General features: G+C 39.9%; 1 protein-coding gene across 1 annotated transcript in view; it reads right to left on the reverse strand.

Moving 5' to 3' along the window:
* The window catches only part of LOC149222478 (ABC transporter B family member 25, mitochondrial-like), a 553,005-nt gene that overhangs the window by 359,995 nt on the left and 171,096 nt on the right, over positions 1–21,914 (reverse strand). The window contains exon 6 of the mRNA XM_089385458.1: positions 10,701–10,874. Within this exon, the coding sequence (XP_089241584.1) occupies positions 10,701–10,874 (174 nt within the window). The remainder of the gene's footprint in view (positions 1–10,700; positions 10,875–21,914) is intronic.

The following is a 21,914-nucleotide window of genomic DNA, read 5'->3' on the forward strand; positions in this document are numbered from 1 at the left end:
AGATGGTTAATTGAAGGTGATCCGGATAGACTTAAGAATGATAAAGATCAGATGCGGGCTAAAGAAAGACATATCACGCATACTTCATCTGATAGTTTTGAAACAGAAAGTTCCAGGTCATCAGTAATTCAACCTGCCAGAAAGAAAAAACGTAAGAGAAAGAAAATAAGAAGAAGATTTGATGCATCAGACGGTCGTGAGCAGCTTGATTTTCGGATAGGAAAGAGTCCTACCATATGCAAAATTGGACATGGCACATCCGACAAGCAGCCGACAGATTTGCCTGAAAGCAGGCAAATGCTCAGTATGCACTTTATTGAACACATGTGATGCCATGGGGCATCTTTTGTATCGTATTTCTATCCCTACACCTTGTCTTTTCAGCATTTCATTTCTGTTTTTAGGATTAGATTTACTTTTCATGTTGTTAGTTAGTCAATAAATGAAGAGCTTTTATCTTTCCTGTGCTTAATGTATATGATGATTTTGGAATGGACGCTACTTATTTTTATCTGTGTGTTGTATGGGTGCAGATTCTGGATTCTCACATTCCTACAGTGCAGCAACGTGTCCCCAAGTAGAGCCAGATGTTGACCACTACTGGTCAACTACCCATGCAGTACACCCCCCCTTTTTTTTTTTTTTGCAAAAAGGGGCAGCACCTGATCAGCGTTTCCGTGCCATCCAGCAGTCATCAGCAGCTTGATCAATCTAATTGTAAACCCAGTCTGCATGTATTAATTGTAAATAATCTTAGCAGATATGAGTCGTATATGTGAATTGCCTAAGTGGACCTAACTTTCTAGTGGTAATCTACGTCCCGGAAGGTTTTTTGTCTCACCGATCCATGGATCGGCAGAGTTTTCCTTCAAACCTGACCCCAAAGCCGGGATGGATTTTGTCATTGGAATTTTAGGAGAATCCTAGTGTGTTGATCTGCTAGATTATAGTTGTGTCGCAGAACTGGGAGATTTGTGAGGGTCTATGTTAAAGGGGTTTTTTCCCTTAAGATGTAAATTGTAAAAGTCATGATGTAATGTGTCCTGAGGGTCGAAAAAATGTTTTAAATCCCCTCATGAGTCTTAAGTCCTAGGTCCTAGGTGATGTTTCCGAAGGCTTAGTTCGATGATCCATTTTAAAATGAATTAAGAAATTAAAAAATGAATAAAAATAATAAAAAATAATAAAATAAATAAAAATTAAAAAAATGAAATAAATAAAAAATTAAAAAAATAATAAAACCCTAACTAATAAAATAATAATATTTTAAGTGAATAAATCGACGGATGAGATCAAGAGATGTCTTGATCCTCATCAACGGTCGAGATCATTTCTACATGGATCACTCGAACTAGCCGTTGGGATCATTTCCTTTAAATAGGGTGCTAGGGTCATTTTCAGATCATCTGATCTGTGAGTCTAAGACTGAAGAAGCTCTCTTGTAAATCTGTTTCTGGTTAATAAAAGAAGACTTTGGGGTCCATATCTGGCTGGTGTTACTCTCTTGAAATGCTGTGAGATTGTTTAAATTTTCTGCATATGTTATTTTCAGCCATTAATAATAGCTTTTTTGAGTGTTGTTAGGGTTTCTGAAGTAATGGCAGGTATCTCGATTACTTTCTGAGATCTAGCAGCATTTTTGCCCTCTTTACTGATGGTTGTTTCTGAGTTGTGCAGAAAAACCCTTATTGAAGAAGATTTGGTGGGCGTTAGGGGAAGTTCTCGGCTGAACCAGCCAACTCCCGCAAGCATTTTTTGCTGAGCCCAGTTGGATTTGATCCTGGGTCTATCATTCAGTTTATTTTTAATTTGCATGAGAGATTTTCTGAAGTTCTTCACAGTGAAAATCTGAAAATCTTTATTTCTTTAAAATATTTCCGTCCTTATTGTTGAATCTGGCTTTTAAGGGGCCAAATCTGTAAATTAATCAGCTGTTGTAGGGTTTCAAAATTTTTTGATTTAGGGTTTTAAATCTCTGCTTTACACAGATTTTTCATTTTGGTGTTTATTCTCTTTTGTGTTTTCTTGTACAGGGTTTTCAGAGATATTATCTGATACGTTCTCCTCACCGCTGTCTGGTTATCAAAGGGCATTGCATATTGTGCTGATCTATCATTATCTGGCCAATCAACAAAGAGAAACATCAACGCATTTTATCAATTGCTGCCATCATGTGAGCCTGTCAGAAACTGTAACGCATATACTGAATAATACTTAGTGATATTTTTGATGCGTTGACGGAAGAACATGCTCTTGCATCCAAAGCGTTCAAGTAAATCGGCTCAGAACATTTCGTGTAAAGGTTTTGGGTTATGCGGGCAGGCATGAGAACCTGTTGAAAACAGAGATAAATCGATATCCACAAGTCTGCATGCGGACAGAGTTGCTCAGCCATTTGTTGGATCAATGTAAATGCCCATTTTAGCATTCATCTGCCGTCAAACCTGCATACTCTGGAACGAAACTACATCCCTGCGTTGAAAGCATTGTAAAAGGTTCCATCCACGCCGTCGACTGTTCAGATTTCAACGCTGCTCTGTCTGCCATTTTCCCTGTCCGCCCACAGCAAAAATGCATTGAATCGATCCTTTAATCAGGCAAAACGAAATCATTATCTGCGGGATTTTTCAGATTTGATCTCAGTAGCACAAACGATCAGGGTATTTGCAGCTTCACGCATCAAGCATATTGCCAGATAGACGGATTGATCCCTTCTACGCAGACGGAACAGGTAAAACCCTAAAGCATTACCGAGAACGATTTGATCTGGTAAGTTCTTCTCGGCTCGCATTTTCCTTCTTACGCTGGTAATGCTTCACCGTATTGCGTGTTACGCTTAGGTTAGAAATATTTTTTTTTTTGGACGCAATCGTATTCTGATGCCAGATCAGGTCATGATTTCATGCTTGGTTTTTGATTTAATATGTAAATGCGTGGTCACATGCGTAGCTCACGGTTCAGCCATTTTCGAATTTTATTTTCTTTGTTAGGGTCAAACGTAGATTGTAATTAGATTTAGCAATAGTTTTTATTTGAAATTCGATTTCATTTTAGTTTAGATTTCTTTTATAAGTTTTTTAAGTTTCGTAAGTTTAATTTATATAGTTTTGATTTATATTTAGAATAGATTGTAAATTTTAGAATTTTCTTTTTTATTTATTTAGGGTTTAAATATAGTTAAACTTTATAAATTTTAGATTTTAAATCCTTTCTCTTTTAGAATGAAAAATATAAATAAAAAATGAAAATTATAAAACTTTAAAAAATAAAAAATAAAAAAGATTTATTTTAACTTTGGTTTAATTTTATTTTAAATTTTTATAATTGTTAGAGTTTAGATTTAGAATTTTCATATTGAAAAATAAAAAATTGAAAAAAGATTTAAAATGTTTTTTGAAAAAATATTAAAATTTTGTGGAAAATTAGTTTTGCCAGTTTCAGTGGTTTTTCTTGTTATATCTTTCATGCTGAGATCTGAATCTTCAAGTCGAGATACGAATAGGATATCTGGTTAATAGTTTATGACTCGTGGTGGTTTAAAGCATTCATCTTTTAAAATTTTCAGTTGTTGGATATCGTTTCGTTTTGGTCGTTTTAAGAGCATTATGATTTACCTTCGATGACAAATGATTGTCGTTCATGGTCCTTATTTTTTATATCATTTAACAAGTAATCGTTTTAACCACAATCTCTTAAGGCACTGGTCTACTAAATTAATCAAATCCACTGAGTGCTTTTTATATCGTATCTCGTGTCTCCCAACCAACTGGTCAACAGTTGGTCTCATCATCTCACAGGGACTACCCCCCTTAGCCGCGGGAGACAGGCTTAAACGGAGGGATCGGGGATCAGAGTGACAGCCCCCGGTCTGAGGGTTGTCGTGTCAATCTGCGCGACAACAGAGGGCATATAGGAATGTTGTCTTAGATTTTCTGAAACATTTTCCAGAATACAATTTATCTGTGATTCCAAGAAATCATAATGCAATTGTTGATGTGTTAGCCACCTCAGCGAGCACATTTAAGATCCCTATTTATCTGAATAAGAGGTATGAGATTGAGGTAAAACACAGGCCAGTTGTATAAAACTACATCAAATATTGGCAAGTTTTTGACAATGACAAACAACTAGATAATTTTCTGCAATTGAAAGAAGAATTTGTAAATTTGCATATTGATGAGGGAAGTGATTTTGATAATGATGGAGAGGAAATTCACTTGAATCAGATCAGTGAGAGCTCTGATAAGCATGAATCAGACCTTGAAATTTTGTAGCTAAAGGACAATGTGATACCAAGAGGTTTAGTCCCACTGGAGGAATTGTTTGATTTCAATGATGTGGCTCAGAAGCCCAAAATACAACCTATTGAGTCTGAGGTGGACTGTAATATAGAGACCGAAGACAAACCAAAAATTGTAAAACTTTCTAAGTCTTTACCTTTGGAAGAGAAGCAGAAATACGTTGATCTGATGAGGGAGTATTTTGATGTCTTTGCATGGGGATACGAGGATTTGAAAGCCTATGACAAAACTGTCATTCAGCACCCTATTCCTATCAAAGAAGATCAGAAACCTTTCAAGCAAAATCTAAGAAGGACTAACCCTATTTTGCTGCCCTTAATTGAGAAAGAGGTAAGAAATCTTTTTGATGCAAAGATTATTGTCCCTTTGAGATTTTCTAAGTGTTTGTCAAATCTAGTACCAGTGAGGAAGGAGACTGGAGAGATAAGCTTATCTGTGGATTTTTGGAACCTCAATAAGGTTTCTCTCAAAGACAATTACCGCTTGCCAAAGATAGATCACATATTACAACGGGTAGTTGGTTCTAGCAGAATTTCATTGCTTACTAGTTTCTCTAGGTACAACCAGATTTTAGTGCATCCGGATGATCAGGACAAAACAACCTTCACAACACCGTGGGGGACATTTATGTATGTGAAAATGCCTTTCGGACTTATGAATGCAGGGGAAACATTTCAGAGGGCTATGGACATTGCTTTTGCAGATGAGAAGGATAGGTTTATTGTTATTTACCTTGATGATATTACTGTGTTTTCTAAATTTGTTGAAGATCATTTGCAGCATTTGAAAATTGTCTTTGAGATGTGCAGGAAGTATGGAATATCTTTGAACCCAAAAAAGTCTCTTTTTGGAATGGAGGAGGTTAAGTTGTTCGGTCACATAATTTCAAAAGATGGCATTGGAATTGACCATAACAGGGTTGAGGCAATTCGGAAGATTGATACCCCAAGAAATAAGGAGGTGCAGTCTTTTCTTGGGAGAATTAACTTTTTGAGGCAGTTTATTCCAAATTTGGCTGAAATTTTAAGAGGCTTTTGGATATGTATATGATCGTTTGGTCATTTAATTAGATAGGAAATATATTTTTTTAATTCTTTTTGCTAATTGGTAAAGTGTCACGTGTTTTGGTTTTATTATGAAGTTGCATCAAGTAAATTGATGATTAAGTGAATTAGGAAATTTGTGGCAAGAGTTAAAGGGTCCCATTAAAATAATATGCATTTAGAATTTCATGTAATAACTTAGGGTATAGGGTTTTAGAGTTAGGGTTTGGCTAGGGTTAGGATTTTAGGGTTGTAGCCTTTTATTTTGGGCGTAGACTTTTTTTATAATACACATTGGACGACGTTGTGTATCTCACTATTCAAACCTTACATGTCAGCATGACTGGTCGGCTCCACACTTCGGACATAGACAACATTCTATGTGTACATATTGTGGCACAATCTCATTTGAAAATATACAGAATTACAGCGAAGAAATACACAGCAGATAAACCAAGGTTCACATCTTGTGAATGTAAGTGAAAATACGGTAGATGCATATCACGGACAGCCTGCGGATAAACGCATATTTCTGGGTAAACACATATTTCTAAATAAAATATAGGTAAATGCATATTTCTGGGTCAACTGAGTTACAGTAAGCGTGAAAAATCTTGGAGAACCTGTGGATGAAGTTTCTGAGTGAACATCGAACAGTCTCTTGTTTTGATTGAATCCTCAAGCAAGAATGATAATGCTTCAAACAACAAGGATGTGAGGAAGCTTGGAAGAAATGTTGATGCTCCCAGCAAAGGCAAGAGTCAAGTTGACATTGGAAGAAATCCTACTCCAAGAAGAAATGCAAATAGTGTCAAGGATGCAAGAAGCAATGGTTATCATCAAAGGATCCCAAGGCAAAAAGACTTCAGAAGTACATCAAGGAAACCTTCTTCTCCCAGGTACCAAAGTATATTTCTTGGTTATTGCTACTCTTGTACAAACTTTGGGCACATGGCAAAAGATTGTAGGGCATATCACAAAGATAAATATAATGGTCCCTGCCAATCTCCGAGAAGCAATTTTGCAAGAAGTCATGAATTCTTATTCATGAACAACATAGAGTGCTTCAAGTGTCATAACATTGGACATATGGCACGTAATTGTAACTTGACTTGGGCACCTACTCAAGCTAGAACTATGCCAGAAAAGAAAGTTACACAAATATGGAGAAGGAAGCAAATACAATCCGAAAATTTCTTGAACTCTCCAGCCAACAACACGTGTTGTTGACCTGATCCTTGATAATCTAAGTATTTGATGGGGAGACTCTGTCAAAAAGAAGACCATGCTTACAGTTAGGGGGAGATTATGATGATTAAGCATTCTTGCAGAAGCTAGTCATGGATGGATCCTATGAGAACCTTGATGAGTCACACTTGAACAATCATTCGTTGATAGATCATCTCTCGGGAGTAGCTCCATTGAAGAACATGATCTCTTATCTATCCGATGAATTGTTGTTAAGATGTCTTCCACTTGATCAACTAAGCAGGTAATCTTTCCTGAGCCAAAGGAGGTTGTGTAGGCAAGAGAAGTTGGTTCACCACATGAAGAAATACAAACATATCATGGACCACATTGCCAGAAAGAAGAGCACCATGATAGGGGGAGTAACGTACCTATGAAGAATTACTATTCATGAAGAAAAGAAGCAGCTCAACAGGGGGAGTTCTTGGACACCCCGTTTGCCATTGATGTCAAAGGGGGAGAGAATATTTGTAAGGGCAAGAATATTGCCATTAATGACAAAGGGGGAGATTGTTAATCTAGGTTGTCATTGATGTCAATACGACAATAGTTGGGATGGAAAATATCCTTGAGATGCTACAATGCCATTGATGAAGATACCAAGTCACTAATGAAGAAGTGCCAAGTGTACCTTGATGATCTAGGAGCTCTTGATGACCTATGTGATGAATTTCCTTACCTTTGATGATCTTGATGATCTTATGAAGCCATAACCTTAAATATCCTTACCTCCAATGATCTTGACAATGGAAGACTATATAATGATGATGAAAGATTACATGCTGCATATAATTGATGACACATCACTATCTTGGGGACATGACATTTATGAGCCTAGGAGCCTTGATGAAGAAACCAAACAAAAATAAGCTCATCGATGAGAAGCCCATCCATGAAAAATGTTTATGTCCTATATTTCCGCACTAAATAATGACCAGTCACGTTAAATATTATTTTTCACCTCCTTAGAAGCAGAATCTCGCCATGAGACCTTCCCCATCTTGAAGAGCATAATTTTTCCTTTCCAATGAGCTATTACACAGCCCGAAAGTCCAAGTCAGTGCTTGGAAAATACAGGTTAGAGCCTGGAAGATTAAGGATTGGTGTCCTTGGAGTTGGTGCTCCTAAACTCCAAGTTGGTTCCTTGGATAAGATAAGGTCGAAGCCCTAGAGGTCGGAGCCTCACTAAAGTCCAAGTAGGTGCTTGGCACATCCCAGGATGGAGCCTGGGTTTCTTCATCAAGGTTTGGAGCCCTACCCATATTGTACTTGATTCTTTATAAAGATTATATTAATAAAAGCATTTACTTCTATTGTTCATTTTTGTGTTCTAAATATAAGTGATCTAACTGGTAAAAGTAACAATTGAAAAGAAATATTGATTCACCCCCCTCTCAGTATTTCCAACAGAGATATCACCAATATGTTGAGGAAAGACAGTGAGATCAAGTCGACTGTTGAATCAAAAAGGTCATTCAATGAGGTAAAGTCAGTCTTAAATCATGCTCCTATTTTGGCTAGTCCTGACTACACAAAATATTTCATTATTTTCTCCTTTGCCTCGGAGCACACTATTGCAGTAGTATTAATGCAGAAAAACCGAGAGGATCATGAGCAGCCCATAGCATTTTTCAGTAGGGGTTTAAGAGATGCTTCTTTGAAATATAACATCATGGAAAAGCAGGCTTTTTCCTTGGTGAAGGCTTTAAAATATTTCAGAGTGTACATTTTACATTCTCACATCATTGCTTTTGTTCCTAGTGTTGTGGTAAAGGACATCCTCACTCAGACTGACCCAGAAGGAAAGAGAGGTAAGTGGGTAGTTTTTATTTTGGAGTATGATATTGAAATTAAGCCCACTAAACTTATAAAGGGTCAGGGGTTAGCCAAATTGATGGTTGAATCAAATTTACATGCATTAGACATAAATTTCATTGTTTCTCAAGACAATGAAGAAGAAGTAGTCCAACATGTATCAGAAAGGTTTATTTCTTCCCCTTGGTATACATATATCATCTATGTTCTGCAACATTTACAAGCTCCACCTATTTTGACTAAAACAAAGGAGAGGTTTCTTAAATTAAAGGTTGTTAAATTTTGTATTCTAAATCAGTCTTTGTATTGGAAAGATTAAGGAGGAATATTTCTAAATTGTTTATTAGAGGATGAGGCAGATAAGACAATGGAAGAGTTTCATAAAGGTGATTGTGGAGGGCATCTTTTCTGGAAGACCACAACAAACAAAATCTTGAGAGTTGGTTTCTACTGGCCTACATTGTTTGTTGATGTGCACAAAAGGGTCTCTAGTTGTCATCAATGTCAAATTTTTGAAGGGAAGAAGAAACTTTTACCTTTTCCTTTGAAGCCTATTTCAGTAGAGGTACCTTTTCAACAGTGGGGATTGGACTTCATCGGGGAGATTCATCCAAGTTCTTCAGCTCAACACAAGTGGATTTTAACAGCCACAGATTACTTCACTAAATGGATAGAAGCAGTTCTGACTAGGCATGCCACAGACTCAGTAATTATCCAATTCATGGAAGGTAATATTCTTTCTAGGTTTGGTTGTCCTCATAAGATCATTATTGATAATGTTGCTGCATTTAAATCTAAAAAGATGATTGATTTCTGCAATAAATATCATATAGTGCTTGGACATTCTACTGCCTATTATCCACAAGGCAATGGCTTGGTAGAGTCTTCTAACAAGAGTTTAGTCAATATCATAAAAAAGTTGTTACAGGAGAACAAGAAATCTTGGCATAAGAAGTTAATCAATGCTTTATGGGCAGACAGGGTAAGTACCAAAAAATCCATTGGAATGTCACCTTTCCAATTGGTTTATGGAGTTGATGTTGTTTTTCCTACTTCCCTAGGGATTCCAGTGTTGAAATTATTGCAGGAAACAGAAGTAGAACCAAATGATGTGCAGAGAAGGATAAATCAAATGATACAATTGCAGCAGACTAGAGAAGAAGTCTACAACAACACTCAACTAATCTAGGACAAGATCAAAAGGATTCATGATAGGAAGGTAAAAGTTGATGACTTTCAAATTGATGACCTTGTGTTGAAATGGGATGCCAAGAATGAAGAAAAGGGAAAACATGGAAAATTTAACAGTTTATGGAAGGGGCTTTACAAAAATTGAAGCTTTCCATGGAACTAATGCATATTGTTGAAAGATCTAACAAGGGAGTTACTTGTTGGAGGGCCTGTTAATGGCAGGCTACTCAAGCATTACTTCACCTAAGTCTAGCTGGTTTAAACCAGCGTTAATAATATCGGTATCGGCAAAATATCGGCGAGGGTCTAGAAAACATCTTATCGGCAATATCGGCAGCATTTTCATTATGAGGAATTTTGTCCATAGTTTCCTTTCATTGATCTTATGATATGATTCATGAGTTTATCTTTTTTGATAAATTTCTCTCATTTTCCTTTCTTCCCTTTTGCTGCTAGAAAAAGAAACTTAGTTTTCATATCGACTAAACAAGCAAAACTGACTGGAGAACAGTATGTAATCAGATATTTTCAACACTTGAATCACAAGTAATGATACAACTATACACAATCAAACAAAAATGACAAGATCATGTTGAGGATTGTAGCTTTCCTTCTGAGCTAACTGAGGCCTCTGCCCCCCCTGCCGAAGAAGTATCACCATTAATGTATGGTAATAAATTGAAATCAAGATGGTTCAGGGGCGTTAGGTTGAATTTTGCCCAATGTGTGTGTGGATTATCCACATAAGTTATTAACATTATAGCTTTTCAATCGCAAATACATGAAGCCATTAACACCTAAAAATTTGATTCTCATTGGAGTGGAAACAAACTCACTTTACTACATTAATGCCTCAACTACTCTCATCATAATTATCAATATATTTACTGTCATGTATTTCTGCTATTAGCTACATACTTAAGGAGGCTTGACAGGCATCTAGTGGTCTCAAGACAATCCAGTAATTGAATTAAAACATTAATTTCCATTGCCATGGGCTATCTGTTGACCTAAGATGACAATAAGCATTTTATCTCGTTTTGCATATATAGGAAGAAGAGACCAACTCAAATAGCATCTCCTCTAAGCATCATAGACAAACCTGCAATGGACCAGCAACCTGAAGAATGAGACCATTAACAAGCACAAGGCTCCCAATTCCGACCACACCCTTAGCTACTTGAAGACCTGTCACAGCCATAACAGCAGCAATCCCCACAGACAAAATGACAGCTTGGCCTCCATTTAATGTGGCTGATAAGTACTCTGCATCAAGCTGTAGGACAGATGAAAAGAACAATTTAAGGAACACATAAAAGATAATTACTTTGATGTTACGTAAACCAGGACGTAGTGCTCGGCCTAAGATGATTTGCAAACATTTAGGGAATATTTTATCATAATATAACGCAATCTTAAGCATTTTGTCACATTATTTGGTAAAAGAGCATCTTTGACAGCGGACACCTTTTTTCCTGCTTCCTTATTCTACACTAACATTTCAAGTGAGCATGAAAAATTAAAATCAGTTTGAAATCAGAGGGGGCCTCTATGAAAGTCGTGCTATTATGGTTATTTTTAGGACTGGGAAAAATTTGAAAGTGATATGCATGCATGTTCCAATTGGTTGCTAGGTAGATGATCTAGAATTTTGTTTTTTTTTTTGGGGGGGGGGGGCAGGGGCGAGGTTGGAGATTGTTTGATATCCAAACATGCACATGCATCTATTTTTAGATGGCTTGATTGATAAGCAAAGTGGCATGCTTGCTGAGGGGAGACTTAATATTTTATGGCAGACTTGTCTGTGGCTTCTAATCAATAAAATCACTTATACTTGCGCAAAACAATCAACTGTTAAATAACCTCAATCACCATCTGCATGTGCATGGATAAATAAACTCTAAATAACCATAGTCAACATGATAAATAAATGAATAAAGTGAAAATACATGTTATATCCACTGAGTGCTCACAGATGAGATCAATACCATCATCCAATGTAGCAATGACACATTATGAGGACTGGAATATATTAAAAGTGATAACAATCAAATAATAAAAGGGGCTATGTAATGTACACCATCTTAACCAATAAACTATCATGTCATTATCATAATGTTGAATACACTAGGACATGCCATCAAAACACACACAAAGACATGAACTGATCACTTTGCACATGACATCTTTGTAAAAAACAACACAGCACCCACAGTTGAGCAGTGGTCAATCCCATGGGGACTATAAGGGCAATGCCAAGAAAATTGTGTGCTTCCATAATTATCAATAAGTCTCTGTATAATGCAAATGCATAATCTGGACACCTGTAAATCTCTAACAATGTGTCATGTCCCTTCCTAAATTATTTTGGAAGAGTATTAATTTCTACATTCTGGGGCCAATTTTGGAGGAGCAGTATTAATTTCTACATTCGAGGGGCCCATTCGATTTTATTAGGAGTCTAGACTTAGTAGAAGTTAATTCGATGTGGTTAAGTATATGTGGGGTGTTGATTTGGGGTAGCATCAGATGTGCTATAGCCATGAAAATTGGTGGAGAGGCTAAAGCACATGAGATCTCCAAGACCCAGAAATGGTTTGGGGAAATTCCAACCGGTTAGAGGGATATTAAAATAATTAATATTTTTAATGGAGTTCCTAAATCTAAACTTGGGAAAATTAAAATATTAATGGGTATTAATATAAAACTAGGTGAGAATGTTCTAAATGACATTGATCAAGCCAAATCTAATCTTAGCCATTGATTAGGGACTTAATCTCAGCCGTTGAAGACTCAATAGAAAAAGTATAAGAGGAGCCTTGAGGGTCAGTTGGAGATACATCAAAATTGATCAATTAATTCGATTTTCTGGAGCGGGGTTTGTTGAGAAAATTCGAACAAGTGATCTGAGTTGCACCGAGGGGTAGTCAGTGCATGGCAAAGAGGCAGAGGTAGTACCGGAGGGCCAACGCAGTGATTTAAGAGGCTATGCAAAGCTAGCAGGAGCCACGCAGAAGGCCAAAGAGACTGCGCAGAGGCTAGCAGGGCCTGCATGGGTGACGTAGAAGGCCATAGTGCCAGCGCATAACAACAAAGGGCTGACGCAGAGCCTCGGAGAAGCGTTGGAAGGATTTTCGTGAAACTGACTTGCTGAATATCTGCTTCCGAAGAGAGGTATTACTGCCAGATACATATCTCTGTTGGGTGAGCAAGTTTGGCATCCTAGTTGTACTCAAGAAAGCTGCTTAATAATAAAACCCTCAGAACCATTGCACCAGTTTTCCCAAGTTGGGTTTTTTCGAAGACGATTGTCTAAAAATAACAGTGTCCCTTGTTTGTTTGTCTGTTAGGCTTAGAAATTTCTAACATGTTAGGAAGAATTTCTAACATGTTAGGCTTAGAAATTTCAACATGGTATCAGAGCATTGCAGATCACAGGAGATTTGAAGACACTAGCTAAATCAGAACATTTACAGCAGAAACAGTTGTCACGAGAGACAGAGTTGTTCCTAAGCAAAAGGCAGCAGAGAAGGAGTGACGCAGAAGGCCTACGTCATCATTTCGAGCCAGAGAGAGGGCCAGCGCAGAGGTAGAGAGAGGCAGAAGAGGCTCACGAAGAGCCACGTCTACTCAATCAAGTAGGCTTGACGCAGTTGGCCAGAGGAGCGACTCAGCCTCGCCAGGATTGCACAGAGCTAAGAGGCTCAATTTCTTCAGCTGTTGCGGCCTAGGGAGTTGTGGGAAAATTGTGGATTGGGAAGCTGGTGGGGTGATGTTGATGTCGAAGCAAAATAGTACCTAAAGGGACAGAACCAAAGTAGAGGGAGCCACTGCCTTGAGGGATTTCTAGCCAAGAAATCCAGATCCGTGTTGCAGGTGCAAAGAGGATTGGAGAGGAGCAGTTCGCCAATTGGCAGGAGGATTTCTAGGACGAAAATCAAGATTCAGAGGGAGTCTAGGAGAGAACTTCCAGGAGGGAAGTCGTGTTAATTTTAGGTATGTTCTATGCGAGAGAAATTTATTTGAATTTTTCACAGTTAGCAATCACATCAGCATTAAAGTAAACTGCAGATAGAACATAAATATAAATTGCAGAAGACAAGCCAAGACAAGAGGACACAAGATGTGGCGCCAGCCAGGGACAAAACCCACAATGTGGGGAAACCCTTGATCAATTCTTCTTTTATGTTCTTCAAAGTTCAGCAGAGAAAGTGAGAGAGATAGTACATTTACAACAGAAGTCAACACTTTGACTTATCTAGATCTGAGCATAGATCATTTCCTATAACGATGAGATCAGTTGAAGACCAGTTGAAGACATTCTGCTTCAACTGATTCTCCAAGGTGACGGCTTCACCTATCGTAGTGCTGCCTCTCGTTCATCATCTTCATGCTACTCATCATGCTGCATCTTCCATGGTCTTATTCATCATCAAGTTGTCCATGCTCATATCATTATGCTGTGCTGCACCCAAATATCACTGAGTTGTTCTCAACATCATGGATCTGCACCCATCTAATGTATACTCAATGACTATTATGCTGCTCTCATCATACAGCATCACATTGCTACCCCAAATCAACAAGTATGCTGAGAATGACAGATTCGGTCTTCTCATTGTAATATACTCCTATGCTCAATTAGTAGTAGTACAGCTGTAGGGTTTCATAGATCTTCTTTGCCACAGGAATACCACCTTCATATCTTAGATACAAGGCTTTAACTTACTGCATCATAAGGGTTTCATTCGTTGCTCCATCTAAAACCCAAACCAGGTGCAGTCAGACCTTACTGCAGCTTGCCCTAACATGGTAAGATCTCAGAGGTATTTGCAAGTTCTGTCCCTTATTGCTTGCGGATCTTTGCACCCATATTCACATGAAATTACAAGGATGAAACCCGAGTTCTGTTCCTCTCTTTATAGCATATACATGTGCTCATATATGCGAAGCTCTGTGTCTCCTTTTGACAGCAAGAACAGGTCTCCTAGCTGTGCTTAGATGTCTCCATTGACTACGTTGAAGGAGTCTTCAGTAACTGCATAGATTAGGGCCTATGTGCCTGTGTATATATGTCTTCTGGACAGCGTATATCATGACTGCGTTGATGCGTATATATCCACGTATCTCTTCATGAACTACGTATAAGTGGTGTGTGTAACCACGCTGCCAGATCCACTATAGATTAGGGCCTGCGTGTATATATGACTGCGTTGATGCGTATATATCCACGAATCTCTTCATGAACTGCATATAAGTGGTGTGTGTAACCACGCTGCCAGATCCACTATAGACAGAGCCTAATCTATGTTGATAACATTACAGGATGCCGAGAGTGTCTCAACATGACTGCACCTAAACATGGTGCAGTCAATACCCTTTTATGACTACGGCTAGGTCTTCCAAGAACAACGTATTACATTTCTTCTTGAACAACGTATTGATTTGTTGTCTCCATATACTTTGACTGCAGCTACTTTTATCCCTGCAGCTTCATATACTTGCCTGCAGATTTATGATTGCATTCTCCATTAGGGCATCATTATACTAGGTCAGCATAATCCATAGTGTATCTCCTTCTCCAAAAACCCAAGACGTGGAGAGGAGATCACTTGAAGAGAGTTTGAAATGACTTCAAATCTTCTTCTATTTATACTAACATGTAGATGATGAATAGACACGACGTTTGGGCTTCTTGAGCCTACATATGTTGCTGGTCAGCTTGATAATAATTCCATTATCAAAATAAATTCATATCTCCATAAATATTTATCGGAATCGGATGATCTTTAGATCAATCCTACACCTATCGATGAGAGGGATCCAATAAAAATATCAGCTGCCATAAATAAGCTGACCCACATGGAGTTTGGCCTTAGTTGCCAATTTTAACACTCTCTCTCAACTAGGGAGAACTCCATCCGCTGATCCATATGTCTGACTGTACTGTCTCGGCCATCAATGCCTTGCACTGCTCTGTTAAGCTCTGCTAGCTCTGCTCAGCTCTGCTGGCTCTACTGGCTCTACTCTGCTTTGCTCAGCTCTGCTGGCTCTACTTAGCTTTGCTGGCTTTGTTGGCTCTGCTCTGCTCAACTTAGCTCTATTGAACCATGAAGAAGAACAATTGATCGAGAATGTCTCATGCCATTCTCCACTAACCCGAAGCCAGTCTCAGAGTATGTACCACTGGTCCCAGACTAGTCTCAACAGACCCAAGTCAGCGTTGTAGTGGGTACCACTCCTACTACTGGTCCCAGACTAGTATCATCAGTCTCAGAGAGTGTACCACTGGTCCCATACCAATCTCAACCGACCCGAAGTCAGCATCATAGTATGTATCACTCTCACTGGTCCCAGACCAGTCTTCCACTGACACGAAGTCAGTCTCAAAGTATGTACCACTGGTCCCATACCAGTCTCAACCAACCAGAAGTCAGCGTCATAGTGGGTACAACTCCTACAACTGGTCCCAGACCAGTATCATTGATCCCAGATCAATGAAGGTCATCCTAGCATAGGGAGTATGGTAGATACAACGATGCATCCATCAGTACTACTATGGTCCCTATCCTAATTTCCCTGCTCATTGATCAGATGAGAGGTACTTCCCATGAGTCCCAAACTGCATGGGTAGGATGCCTCGACAGGAGAACTAATCAATCCTGTCCTCACAGGAGAACTAATCATCCTGCTACATAATCGTCATGGAGAACACATCATCCAGACCTCACAGGAGAGCTAATCATCCTACTACATAGGAGAGCGAATCATCCTTTCCCACAAGAGAGCGAATCATTTTGTCTACAGGAGAGCGAATCATCCTGTCCACAGGAGAGCGAATCATCCTGTCCCACAAGAGAGGAAATCATCTTGTCCACAGGAGAGAGAATCATCCTGTCCATAGGAGAGCGAATCATCCTGTCCCACAAGAGAGCGAATCATCTTGTCCCAGTGCGCACCACAAGGGCAAAGTCACCCTGTGGTCATATGTTGCTCCAGTAAGAACCACAAGCCCCACTGAGCTTCCCAGAAGTCAATGTATGCAACATGCAGGACCCTTTTACAAGGGTCTCTCGACGAATCCCAGTCGTTCGGGAAAATCACAAATTTGATCTTTCCCTGGGGCTAAGACAAAGTGTAGCGACCTGTACATCATCTCAGTGCGATGGAGCCTCCTTGCTCATCAACTCATCATATCCTAGATAAGGCAGTGTCTGATGTCTATCTGTTGGAGCAACCATAGAGTACGAGATTCCTCAATAATCGAATCCCACCTCTGGTTGTCACAGAGAATCACAGTGGTATTCATCATGTGTACTCACTGAAGAGTTTCCACAACCAGACACCTTCAAACGAGGTCATACTCGTAGTTATGTATCTGGTCTTAGTGGTACTTATAACAACCGACTTCTGCTTCTTGCTTCGAAGCAGAATCCAAAGAGAACCAACACTGATAAGTGCTCTAATGATCCTCCACACTGCCTGCCCAGTCAGCATTCGAATAATCATGCAGTTTTCATATTTCTGGCAGTGTATCTCAATCCATGAGAGATTGTGCCCCGAAGATATCTTAGAGGATTCTTGGCACCAATCCAGTGAGGCTCAACCAAATATGAGCTCACCATGCTAACAACAAAACATATGTCTGGAACCCAACTCCCTCTTACTTCTGCAAATGAGAGGGTCTGCACCTGTCAGAAATAGTTCATCCGCATAAGGTGCTGGTATGAGAGGTCTATCATTCACAACCTTAGGGTAATGGTTTGGATCGGTTTCACTCCTAGTGAATCTCAGCTTCATCAAACAGATATCAATCCTCTCATACTACGCCCGAGGTGTTTTGCTTCGAGCCATAGAGGGCTTTCTTCCACCTGTATACATGAGATTCCCGTTCATGAATCTCAAACTCCACGGGTTGTTCCAAAACTGTGGAACTGCTACATGAGGGGAATGGTCCCCTTCTAAGATTTTCGTTCGGTACATCTCAGACATGTACTTTCATGCTCTTTTTGAATTCAAGCTTCCCAGTCACCATTTGACTCACAGACCTCTGGTGCTATGTGTCAATGGACATGGTCCACAGTGGACTTCCTGTAACTTAATACAACCCTGAACTCAAAAAAAATATCTTTGAAAATTGTATTTTCAAACACGTACCTTTCCATCGACGAATGCCACCTTCAAACCTTCGACTTCTATTTCTGGGGTTCCTTGCTTTCTTTGAAGAGTCGGTCGTTTCCTTGATGACCTGCATTACATGTCATTCCTCTAATCATTGAAGATGTCCCTGGAATGATTGTTATCTTCATCAAGAGATGTGTCTCTACCATTCGGACACTCCTTCGCATAATGGCCGAACTCATTGCAACCAAAGCATTCGCCTTTCCTTCCACCCTTAGATCCGAACTTCCCAATGAAGTGATCTTTAGATGGGCCATCAGAAACTTCCACTACGCCATTCTGATAATATGCTCTGCTTCGACTTCACCCTTGGTGAACTTAGAAGAGAGATGTCGAACCCAGTGATCCTTTTGTCCTATCCCAACCGTCTTTGGTGATTGCTCTTTCACTCTTGCTTGGGCATTGTCTTCACCTCAGCTCCAATTCCATGTTAATTTTAGGTATGTTCTATGCGAGAGCAATTTATTTGAATTTTTCACAATTAGCAATCACATCAACATTAAAGTAAACTGCAGATAGAACATAAATATAGATCGCAGAAGACAAGCCAAGACAAGAGGACACAAGATGTGGCGCCAGCCAGGGACAAACCCCACAATGTGGGGAAACCCTTGATCAATTCTTCTTTTATGTTCTTCAAAGTTCAGCAGAGAAAGTGAGAGAGATAGTACATTTACAACAGAAGTCAACACTTTGACTTATCTAGATCTGAGCATAGATCATTTCCTATAACGATGAGATCAGTTGAAGACATTCTGCTTCAACTGATTCTCCAAGGTGATGGCTTCACCTATCGTAGTGCTGCCTCTCGTTCATCATCTTCATGCTGCTCATCATGCTACATCTTCCATGGTCTTATTCATCATCAAGCTGTCCATGCTCATATCATTATGCTGTGTTGCACCCAAATATCACTGAGTTGTTCTCAACATCATGGATTTGCACCCATCTGATGTATACTCAATGACTGTTATGTTGCTCTCATCATACAGCATCAGATTGCGACCCCAAATCAACAAGTACGCTGAGAAGGACAGCTTCGGTCTTCTCATTATAATATACTCCTATGCTCAGTTAGTATAGCCATAGGGTTTCATAGATCTTCTTTGCCACATGAATACCACCTTCAGATCTTAGATACAAGGCTTTTAACTTACTGCATCATACAGGGTTTCATTCGCTGCTCCATCTAAAACCCAAACCAGGTGCAGTCAGACCTTGCTGCGACTTGCCCTAACATGGGAAGATCTCAGAGGTATTTGCAAGTTCTGTCCCTTCTTGCTTGCGGATCTTTGCACCCATATTCACATGAAATTACAAGGATGAAACCCGAGGTTTTTTCCTCTCTTTATAGCGTATACATGTGCTCATATATGCAAAGTTCTGTGTCTCCTTTTGACAACGAGAACAGGTCTCCTAGCTGTGCTTAGATGTCTCCATTGACTACGTTGAAGGAGTCTTCAGTAACTGCATAGATTAGGGCTTGCCTGCCTGTGTATATATGTCTTCTGGACAGCGTATATCATGACTGCGTTGATGCGTATATATCCACGTATCTCTTCATGAATTGCATATAAGTGGTGTGTAACCACGCTACCAGATCCACTATAGATTAGGGCCTGCGTGTATATATGACTACATTGATGCGTATATATCCACGTATCTCTTCATGAACTGCATATAAGTGGTGTGTGTAACCACGCTTCCAGATCCACTATAGATGGAGCCTGATCTACGCTGAGAACATTACAAGTTGCCAGGAGTGTCTCAACATGACTGCACCTAAACATGATGCAGTCAATACCCTTTTATGACTGCGGCTAGCTCTTCCAAGAACAACGTATTACATTTCTTCATGAACAGCATATTGATTTGCTGTGTCTCCATATACTTTGACTACAACTACTTCTATCTCTGCGACTTCATATACTTGCCTGCGGATTTATGATTGTGTTCTCCATTAGGGCATCATTATACTAGGCCAGCGTAATCCATAGTGTATCTCCTTCTCCAAAAACCCAAGACGTGGAGAGGAGATCACTTGAAGAGAGTTTGAAATGATTTCAAATCCTCTTCTATTTATACTAACATGTAGATGATGAATAGACACGACGTTTGGGCTTCTTGAGCCTACATAAGTTGTTGGTCGGCTTGATAATAATTCCATAATCAAAATAAACTCATATCTCCATAAATACTTATCGGAATCAGATGATCTTTAGATCAATCATACACCTCTCGACGAGAGGGATCCAATAAAAATATCAACTGCCATAAATAAGCTGACCCACATGGAGTTTGGCCCTAGTTGCCAATTTTAACAAGTCGAGACTCAAAGGGAGTCCAGGAGAAGAGTAGAGATGGCAATGAACGAACTGAGGAATCAGGACAGGTTGGACGGGGCCTCCAACTTTGTCATCTGGAACGCTAGGATCTTGTCTGTTCTGGATAGACATCGCATCAAGGGTTTCGCCTTAAGAACTGTAGCTATCTCAGTCGACCCAACTGATAATAAAAGGTATGAGGATGCAATGGCGAAGGAAAAGTACATAATCCTTTGTGGGGTCAAGGATCAAGTAGTACAACATATTTCCAAGAAGAACACGGCAAAGGAGATGTGGGATACTTTGACGACATTGTGGGGCACTTCCGTGCAGAGGAAGATGGTACTAGAGAATCAACTACAGTCGTATCAAATGCAGAAGTGGGAGCAGATAGATCAATACCTCAGCAGGTTGTAAGAGAATTAGGACCAACTTACTTCCATAGGGGCCATGTCGTATCAGAAGTTCATGGTGAGGGCCACCCTGAATGCAGTCTCTGAGGATTAGGAGACATTTGTCCAAAGCATTTTGGGTAGAGCTACTCTTCCAGAATGGGAAGAGATGTGGGCAGCTCTTCGCCAAGAAGAGATCAGACGGCTGACTAAGGCGGGAAGTAGCAGCAAAGGAGGTCGAATCAAGAAAGAGGAGGAGGAGGATGTGGCTTTGGCATCTACGGGAGAGCAGGGGAAGAGGAAGAAGAAGGACATCTCCAAGATAAAATGCTTCCATTGTGGGCAGTTGGGTCATTATGCAACCCAATGTCCCAAGAAGAAGAATAAGGGATAGGCTTCTAACTCCAAGGCAGCTCCGGCTAAGGAGGGGAAGAAGTCGAGACGGATAACAACTATGCCATGAGTGCTCATGCACCTCTAGAGAAGAGGTGGGGAGACATCAAGTTGTAGTCATGAGAACTACAGAAGATGTGGGGCAGGATCCTTGAGGTACCCAAACTCTTGGATCATATCCGACTACAGGAGGCCCGAGAGACAATAGCAAGATGACGGATGTCGGTAGAAGCAAGATGCGAATGGAGCGACAAGGCAATGCTAAAGTGCAGTGGTCTCTGGCAGCACAGTTAGGGTTGCAGCAGTTCAAGAGGCACAGAGGTGGTTGCAGCAGTGCAGAAAGGCACAAAGGTGGTTGCAGTAGTGCGAGAGGCACAGAGGTGTTGCAGCAACGCAAAGGCAGCAGAGGGAGCACAGGATAGCAACAGAGGTAGCTTCAGCATCAGGGGGCTTCTAGCTTGACAAGGATGTCAGTAGTTGGGTAGATCAGTTACTTACTTCTCAGTAACTGAGTTGCAGTGCAACAATTAGCAGTGGTAGTGCTATGGACAGCATGATGCAACATGATGAGAGAGAGCTGTAGTGCAGATGTAGTGTTGGGAGGAAGGACCAGCAGCAGCACAGATGTAGAGAGAGTTGCAGTACAAATGTAGCAGTGGTAGTGGCAGAGCCATGGTCAGCAGTACAGGAGGCAGCAGTGTAGAGGATGTTGGGCAGCAGGCCAAGCATCAGCACAGGTACCGCTGTCAGATGATCAAGGTGATTTTAAGTGGTGGAGCATTACTAAAGCACATTCCTCGCTAAGAGGGAGTGTTGATTTGGGGTAGCATCGGATGTGCTCTACCCATGAAAATTGGTGGAGAGGCTAAACCACACAAGACCCAGAAATGGTTTGGGAAAATTCCACCTGGTTAGAGAGATATTAAAATAATTAATATTTTTAATGGAGCTCCTAAGTCTAAACTTGGGAAAATTAAAATATTAATAGCTATTAATATAAAACTAGGTGAGAATGTTCTAAATGAC

This window comes from Pinus tabuliformis, chromosome Q (assembly GCF_031772625.1).
Source record: "Pinus tabuliformis cultivar Carrire ecotype Pingquan chromosome Q, CPIR1, whole genome shotgun sequence".
Classification (NCBI taxonomy): domain Eukaryota; kingdom Viridiplantae; phylum Streptophyta; class Pinopsida; order Pinales; family Pinaceae; genus Pinus; species Pinus tabuliformis.